At 35.2% G+C, this 9,016-nt stretch overlaps 1 protein-coding gene across 4 annotated transcripts in view; it reads left to right on the forward strand.

Annotated features, from left to right (window-relative positions):
* The window catches only part of ESF1 (ESF1 nucleolar pre-rRNA processing protein homolog), a 31,978-nt gene extending 23,542 nt beyond the window's left edge, over positions 1 to 8,436 (forward strand). For all 4 annotated transcript variants that reach the window (XM_069787550.1, XM_069787547.1, XM_069787551.1 and 1 more), the window contains 4 exons: positions 1,072 to 1,162; positions 5,833 to 5,900; positions 6,760 to 6,906; positions 7,487 to 8,436. In XM_069787550.1, coding sequence (XP_069643651.1) covers positions 1,072 to 1,162; positions 5,833 to 5,900; positions 6,760 to 6,906; positions 7,487 to 7,786 — 606 coding nt within the window. In that variant the 3' untranslated portion in view covers positions 7,787 to 8,436. The remainder of the gene's footprint in view (positions 1 to 1,071; positions 1,163 to 5,832; positions 5,901 to 6,759; positions 6,907 to 7,486) is intronic.
* The last annotated feature ends 580 nt before the right edge of the window (positions 8,437 to 9,016 follow it).

A 9,016-nucleotide genomic window follows, 5' to 3' on the forward strand; every position in this document is an offset into this window, starting at 1 on the left:
AGGATCTTTTTGCTACTGTCTGCATATCAGTTCAAAGTTCTTATGATAATGATAATTGTAGTTTTGGAGATTTTTGGCCTAAAATAATACCGACTTGTTTCCCAAAGCTGTAATGGCAAAAAATTAATAGCCACGAAGAACTATTCAGATTTCAAATGGTAAGAGCAAATTTGGTAAATAGTTCTGTCTAGGAATAACAAAATGGTCCTACAGTAATGTGAAAATTACTGTTGCTTCATCTTTCCACACACAGAAAGTAATTGTGAAGTAACTGACTCCTGTGGCAGTAATGTGCAGAAATAGGCAGATAAATGAAATGTTTGTGCATATGTTAGGAAAAAAAGCATATGGCATACAGAATCTAGCTTCCCTAAATTCTTAAATTACTCTGAATATGATTCTTGTTGCAGAATAATGTTTTTAAGACTAATCTTTACAACTTGAGTTATGCTGTGTGTTCCAGTTAGTTTTAACTGGCATTCGATGAGTAACTTCTTAAACCTTACAGAAGGTGAGTGTTCTGAATAGAGTAGGTAGCACTGTTAGGTAGTAGAGCAACTCTTGCTAGCATAATATTCTTGTTCAGTCTGATAAATTAAGTCAAGTGGCAAGGTATATGACACAATACTTCCAGTAAAAAATTTGTTCTTTTAAACTGGAACTCAGTCTTTTTTCAATTTTGGAGCACAAAATGAAGCTCTTTGCTCAAGTTTTTTCCCAAGTAGAGCATTTGTGGAACATAAAGTAATGACATAACAATGCTGTGATCCTGTAATTTGTTGGTATGGTTAGCTAATGCATCACAGTTTGTGGGTGCATCTAATAAAGATCCTTGGAATATATAAATAGCCCTTTTTCAGGTACACAAAAAGCTTTAAATCTGTGAAACAGATTTTAAATTGTTGATTTGTCTTTACTAGCAATTTTTAGTATATTCTAGTTTTATGATGTTCAGCATACAGTATTTCAGTTTTCATCTTCGTAGTTACTAACAACAGGAACATCTAATTCAAGTGAAACTTAAGTAGTAGTTTATATGTTGATTGAAATAATGTTTGTGCTTTGTTACAGGCTACTGCTGAGACAGAACAGAGTGAGGATGAACTTCCATCTGATGTTGATCTCAACGACCCGTATTTTGCCAAAGAACTTGAGAAAACAGGTGGGTCAAGACAGGTGACTTCTGGAATAAATTTGCCCTTTCTTTTAAATAATGAGCTTTAGAAACAAAGTCAAGCTAGAGTAAATGCACAGATAGCATGTTCAGCATGAAATAAAGTAGGTGTCATTTACCTGAAACTGCAGGTGCTGTTCTTGTAAAATGATGCATATTGTGATGTGCAGAATGGTAGGGAACATTGTTCTCTTAGCTTTCATCAGAGGCCATTATTTAGCCAATTTCTGGGGTTGGCTGTTAGAAACAAGCTGACCGTCTGCTCCCCTAAATATTCCAGAGGAAAGAACTTCATTGCCTTTGAAGCCTGTTTCCTTTTATATAAGAGGAGCCAGATATGTATGGGTCTCTTTGAAGTTTGGGTCAATTTCATAAATGTCAAACGTTTTTGCATCATAAACAAAGTTGTCTTTCAGAAGTAATCAATTTTCTTTTTTCTTAGTCTGATACACATTTTTATTAGTGTACTCTGGCTGCCTAGAAACCCAAATAGTGAAACGTAATATTTTAGGAAATAACTTGTCCAGTTTAGATTTTTAGGATACCTTTTTTACAAGCTTTTAGTCTGATGTTTAAGTTAGCTTTTGCTGTCGTAACAGCAAATTTATTTTGAGTATGATTTTGCTGGTTAAAATTTTAAGGTAGGGATAATGAGTAAGTGTGAGTTCCTGGCTTTCTATGCTTTTGGGAGCCAAAACCTAAGGGTGGCTCATACTGTTGTATATTAAAAGAAGAAAAAAAGACACACACAAAAAAATAGTAAGAAAGCAAACAAACAAAAAGAAGATAGCAACAGATTCACAAATATCACCAGTCTGCTGTTTTGGTTGGGGTTTTTCTGAGTATAGTAGTGCAGATCCAAGTTCCATTTAAAAAAGTAAATTACTTCTAATTTTATACGAGCCAGCATAGGCTTCTGTCCTGATAGTTTGAAATTTTTAATAGGAGAAAGTAAATAATTAAAAAACAAAACCTGGACTTCTTTGTGTCCTAATGTGCTTATGTATATGTCTTAATAGTCTGAAGTACAGAACAGTAGGTGAGTCCTTTCCATGTTTTATAGAAAAAAAAAATATTCAAGGTGTCATTCAATGCTGTTTTTTGCCATGCTTTCCTGGTGAGTTGTGTATAGGTTATTTCAGGACTCATTGTAAAGATGCCATTCCTTCCACCACTTTTTTTTTTTCATTAATTAGGAAGATTATGTAGGTATTCTTATACTAATGTTTGATGTTTCAACGTTCTATGTGAAATCTCCGAAAAAATGTTTTCTCCTGTGTTACATAAGAAATTCTTTGTGTCATGGAGGGGCTCAGCAGAGAATAGTCATATCTGCAGATTCTTAAACCTTGCCCATAATATAGAGGATAGGCTTTTAGTGTGCATGGAGTCTTTGGGGATAGCAAAATAGACATAAAGCTTAAGAAAGTGAAGCTATTGTCTGCAAGATTACTGATAAGCTACTAAGGAAGAAAGAGAAGGAAAACAGAATGTGGCTAGCCCTGGAGAAGTTTTAAAGGGAGAGTACAGTGTTTGGTTGAAACCCAGTTGACATTTTAACAGTGATTACACAGCACAACTTTGGCTTTCACTGAGTTTACCCAGAACAGCCTTTGTCTCATAGCTGGGGTTGTTTTTAAGCACAGCTAGCTTATCCAGTTGGGGAAAATGGGTTACAATCTTCTTTGAACTAGGCTGTAGCTCTGCCAACTTTGTATTTAGGGTATAGGCAGCAATAACTTGAATGATTGTAATTTTTCATAAGCCTTCCACTATTCCCTTGAAAGATAGAAATTTCTCCCTTAAACTGACTGTCAGATGATCTTAAATTATGCTCAAGAAGTATATGACAGGATATGTTTGCAGACTCAGTGCAGAAACTGTGAGAATGCAGTAGCGCTGTTAGGGTTTTGCGGTGGTATATTTGCTCCCATGCTGAATTCACTTGTTGACTGTAATGTGTATGGGTCTTGTAGAAATTAGTTTTTGACAAGCTGAGGCAGTTGAAGGGGAAGCAAGAGTGTAAGGAGCTGTTAGACAAACTGAATGGTTTCAGAGTGCTTTAGACTATTAAACATAGTTTCTGTTGATCCTTCTTTGAGGAAAAGGGCTACATGTCTTTACACATTGTTATAACTCCTATAGGTTCCAAACCATTTGATGCCTTCTCATGATCTAATTTAAGATATATGTAGGAATTGATGGCTTTTTAATGCTGGAAGGTCGCAGTATGACTGTGGGGACGTAAGAGGTTAACAGCAAAATCTGAGTATAGTTGTAGAACTTGTGCTTGGAAGATAAAGGTCTTAGCTGTATTACTGATTCATTTACTGTGTGTCTTTGCAAGGCTTTGGAGACTGACAAGCTTCTGAGTAAGACAGATAAGAGGTCTTGTGAGAGGAGTTTTTGGTCTGGGGTTGGTCTCTGTATTTGAAGTCTCAAAATTATGATTAGCTTCTACTGTTAGCGCTGGAAAGTTGATGTGCAAAATGAATGTTCCAAACTAAATTCCTGAGCTGAGAAAGAGCCAGACAGCAGCTTGAGGGGGGATTGCAGCAGAGACTAGCTTTTCTCAGTGGCTGGTGGCAGCTATCAGTTCTGCATAACATTGAAGACAAGTATCTGCTGCTGTAGGGTGGAACAAATCTGATTAAAAGGTGGCAGTGGGGATCATGTGCCAGGAGAAATCTGAGGTTTTGCAATCAGTTTGGGAAAGGCTCTTACCATAGGTTTTACATTCGTAAGTGTGCAAAATGGGAGGCGGGGGGTGGGGGGGGGAGACTTCCAGAACGTATGTGGGGAGGGAGACTGTGTCAGGAGTATGTTAAAAAGACAGAAAATAATGCATTTGTGAATTCTGAAACCAAACTGTTTTCAGTGTGATGCAAAATTTTTAGTGCTAAGAGTGATTTTAGGTCCCAAGCTGGTTTTATTAGCTGCATAGTGTCATAGTAAGAAATAAGGTTTTATTTATTTATTTATTTATTGTCATGGAAAAAGCTTAGTTTGATACTAGCTCCTGGTTCACCCCCATCTGCAGCAACAGAAATCTTTGAAGGCATAAAGATAAGCTATCTTCACTTCTGTGATTCTACATATAGTGAAAGACAAGGGAAGATGACTTGAGGGGCCCTTCTTTGGGGGATGGATGGAAAGGTTAAGAGATTTACTGATCTAACTTCAAGAGTAATTGTCTCCAATTCATATCTCTGTACCCTGTTTCCTTTTTTGTAGTTTAGCCAGTTCTGGGAAGATACAAAAGATTTCGTAGTTGTTGAAGTCTTACGTAAGACATTTATTTCTTCCTTCTACACATTAACGTAAATTGTGTAGGTTAGGTACCAGTATTATATCTGAATCTGATTTTCCTGCACATATTCTGGAAATACTAAATCAACAGTTCTTGAGCTGATGACATTGTGCATCTGGCTATTTTATTTTTTGGTGGTGGTGGTTTGTTTCTTCTAGAAATCCATTTCCAGCTTGGAATCCATTTAGAAATAATCAAGAGAATAATCAAGGCAGAAAAAATGTTCTTCAAGAAATGCGTCCTGTTCCAGAGTATACTTAGTGATATAGCTTGACATTTTATGGCATGTTTGTATTTCTAGTCTGACTACAAATCTGGCTTAACAAAATGGAGCCAAATATCTTTCTTAAGAGTACCCCCAGTGGACTGTAATAAATTGCCTGAGAATGTAATTCCAAGCTCAAAGGTCAGAGTATGTGGTTCAGGTCAGGAAACCTTCTGCTTTTCCTGCTCCTTCTTGATCAAGGTCTGCAGGCATTCCAAAGAGAATAATTTGATTTTGTAGGATTTATAAACAGGTCTGTTTTCATTAAAAGTTATGTTTGACTAATCTCTTATGCTGTTACTATTCACTATGTCTGTCTAATCAGCACTGTGTATCTAAAGTAAATTCTAAGAGAGTAAAGGAGCTTTATCAGAAGAATATTCAGTCTGAACAGTCAATCGTATTTTCATTCCTGTGATTCTGTTGAGGTCTTTTTTGCAAGGGTTTTTTGTGCTATCATGGTTAACAGCACAATATGGTCTTTTAGCCTCGCATATAAATTTTTTAAATGGTGGGGTTTTTGGTTTTTGGGGGGGGGGGTTTGTTTTGGTTTTTTTTTACTGATGAACCCTTATTCAGCTGGCAGATTTATATTCTGGATGCAAACAAGAGATGCACATTTGCTATTTATTCTAAAGTATTTACTACATTGTCTACTTAAGTAGAAAGAATGAATAATTTGACAACTGCAAGATGCTTCAATTACATTTATGAGTATGTAAACTAATTTCTCTTTAAAACGCCTTGGAAGTGGAGTAATGTCATATGTTTGCCTGCACTGTTGTGATACTTCTCTGTACTGCTCTATGAAAAATACAGTAAAACCATTTTTTCTAACTGTTCTTTTTTGTTGGTTTATGCCATTTGAACGTGGCTGCCTCCTTCAATTGAACAAATATTCAGTGGATTTTTATTGTTTTAAGTCTAGCTGGTTTTTCTTAACTTTTCAGCCTTTTTCCACATCTGATATTTAAGTATTGATTACAAGAAAATGAGATGCACTTAGAGGTTTTATTCATAGGTGAATTATGCTCTCATGCTTAAGCTTGAATAAATGCGTGCATGTCCTATATTTGCACTTAGGTTTAAAGAAGAAGCCAGAATTGGTTGAAAGTACCTCAGAAGATGAAGATGAAGTTGAAAAACAGAAGGTAAAGTGGTTTAAGATGTTAAGAATTAGAGATACTGGATTGCCTGAATTCTGCAAATATTTATGTTAGGTGTTTGTGAGTGGAACTACTGAATTCCATAGGATGGCAACAGAGTAAAACTTTATAATTTTAATAGCGAGAGCCTTTGGAACAAAAACTATCCAAGAAGAATGGTAGATGGTCCATGCCTTGAGGTCTTAAGATTATGCCAGGATATCTTTCTGGAAGACTGTAGTTGAACACAGCTCAACAGTTAGGTAACACTGAAATTTAAGGGCACAGAAGCCATACTGGTTGAGCTGATAGTCCCTCTAGCTTTAAAGCTATCCCAGTATGTTTGCATGTTGGGCTGTGCTGAACATTTACTTTTAACATCAGCATTGTATAAAACGTGTGTTTTCAAACCTTGTCCTGTAGACTTTTAACCTTGAAGATTGAATTGTTTGCTATTGCATGTTTGCTTTTCATTCTTTCTCAGAACACGTTAACTGAATAAATCTATTAATTTCATATATGTTAATTTTTATTTTGCTATATAAATATCATTATAAAATTGTATCTGTGATTTCTAAATTATGGTGTACAATTTTCAGATTAGATTATTAGTATGTTTGAAAGTTGAATGTGGATATTTGCATTTATTTTATATCTAATAAAAAGGAAATCAACTATTGTATTTAATATTACACCTCAAAATGTTAAAAGAATGTTGTTATGGATGAAATAATAATGCCCTGACAACCCTATTTCAACTCATTTATATGTATGTAGACTCATACAGACTTTATTAACGAGATGCTATGTTTTTCATAGAAAACTTAATTTCATTGTGTGCATGGACTTACTTATTTTGTAACAGGCTGAAATGGCCCTACTTATGATGGATGATGAGGATGACACCAGAAAACATTTTAATTATAAGAAGATTGTAGAACAACAGAATTTGAGCAAGAAGAAGAAGAAACTTCTAATGAAAAAGAAAGAATTACTAGAAGATGACTTCCAGGTAATGGTGTGCTCTTGATTTTGAGGCTCGGATAGAACCTTTGTTAATATCAATTATTTTCGGGACAAATTCGGTGGTTTCATATCCTTCTCCCCTATTCTCTCTGAAGGAGAAGAACTAGGTCTACCTTTTTAGGGAGTTACAGGCTGTCCTCAAAAAGCAAGAAATATTCTGATACAATGTTGAAGGCAACAGACACAAACTCTGTGTAAGATAACAAGACGCTATTTATGCAAGGCCTTGTACAACTTATTGCCTAAAATACTCATTGGTACGTTTGCTCTGATTGTTATCCGCTGCTTCTTTTGTCCTGGTCAGTTCTCAACAACAAACCTTTCCTTGGTCTGCTAGTAGAGGCATATACAGGATTTCTACAAGCATTCATCTGTCTGTTTTACGAATAGTATCTTCTGGCTCTCTACTTCACACTCACTGGGATTTTTGCAACTGAAGCAGTTTCAGGAATGGTGAACAATCTCATGAGCTATGACTCGCTAGCAGCTCATATTTTATTGTGCTTGAAAGCTTTGCTTTTGTGGGTAAAGGTTGCCTAAAATAAATACTCCTTTTCTGCCTTCAGGTAAATGTTGCTGATACAAGATTCCAAGCCATGTTTACTTCTCCCTTGTTTAATTTGGATCCTTCAGATCCAAATTTCAAGAAGACAAAAGCAGTAGAAAAGATCTTGGAAGAGAAAGCTCGCCGAAGAGAAGAAAAGGAGCAAGATCTTAAGAAGGCAAGCAAGGGGCAGGAGAACAATATGGCAAAGAAAGGAGGGGTTGCTAAGAAAGCCATAGATCCTACCCTGTCAATGCTAATAAAATCTGTCAAAAATAAAACCGAAGAGTTTCAGGCAAGGAAAAAGCAAAAATTCAAATAACTGAACTTTATTTTTACTCAGACTTCAGTCTCAGTTCTTCTAACTGGCGACATCTATTAAAGTTACTACAGCCTGCTGTGATTCCTATCCACCTAAAATTTCCCCAAAATGTCACTTAATGGTGGTGAGTTTTGAGGTGACTAGAGTAATAATCACTCTTTTCTTCTGCCACAACAAATACTGTTTTGTACTACTATTGAAAAACTACACCTTGAAAATGTGTAAGTAAGGAATTGATGGTTTTGGGGCGGTTTGTTTTGTCTCATGCCATCTCTTAAAGATAACAGAAATGCTGAAGATGGTTGCAAAAAGTAGTCATAAATATAGTTGTATTTATAAATAAGAAAAAAAATTTGGCAGAGGTTTGTTGCTGAAAATAAATGGTCTTAATTCCATGTGGTTTTTAATTCCACAGAAGTCTGTAAAACTTATCTCTGTTGATAAAGAAGGTAGTAATATAACTACAAATTGAAGAAATTTTGTATACAGGTTTTTTCTATATTTTTTAAAGATTACATATATGGTTCATTAATTTCTCCTTTAAATACTTGAAGACTTCCTGGATATCTTTCTGGAATGGAAATACTGCCATTTAGAAGTGTTTCATTAATATATATTGGAAATAAATGGTTTAAATTGTCCCAGAGGAATTTTGGGTGCTTAGCTGTGTTTTCTTCTTCTGCGCCTAAATTAAATTATGTCAAAATTAAACTTTTTGCTATTAATATTGCATTGCCATTAATATAGTTACACTTATATAAAGTATTCCAGCATTGCCAGTGTTAGAAAGAAAAAGAAAGAAAGAAAGTCAAAGGCAGATCTAGATGATACAATTTTAGAAACCCTGTTGTTCGGCCATTTTAGTATTAGTGTTGGTGATGAAGGTATCAATGGCGCAGGAAAATACAGTACGTAGAAAATGATCTCTCTTCCCTGGAGTGTAGGGATTGATTTGTCTTAAGGTTAGGTTTGGTTTGGTTTGGTGGGGTTTTTTTGAAGTGTTTGCTGTATCAGCTCTAGGGGAAATACAACTTTGTATCAAAAAAGAATGAAAATTTTAGAAACAAGGACCTGAAAGGTAATATGTAATTTTACAGAAGTGTCATTAATTTCTAAGACACTCTACTATTTTAAACAAAGGATTCTATTAATAGATAATCAAAACTAGTGTTTATATGAAGTAAATATATCTCAATCTGTAAAGGAGATTATGGAGTTAGATTTAGCACG

This window comes from Haliaeetus albicilla, chromosome 7 (assembly GCF_947461875.1).
Source record: "Haliaeetus albicilla chromosome 7, bHalAlb1.1, whole genome shotgun sequence".
Taxonomy (NCBI): Eukaryota; Metazoa; Chordata; class Aves; order Accipitriformes; family Accipitridae; genus Haliaeetus; species Haliaeetus albicilla.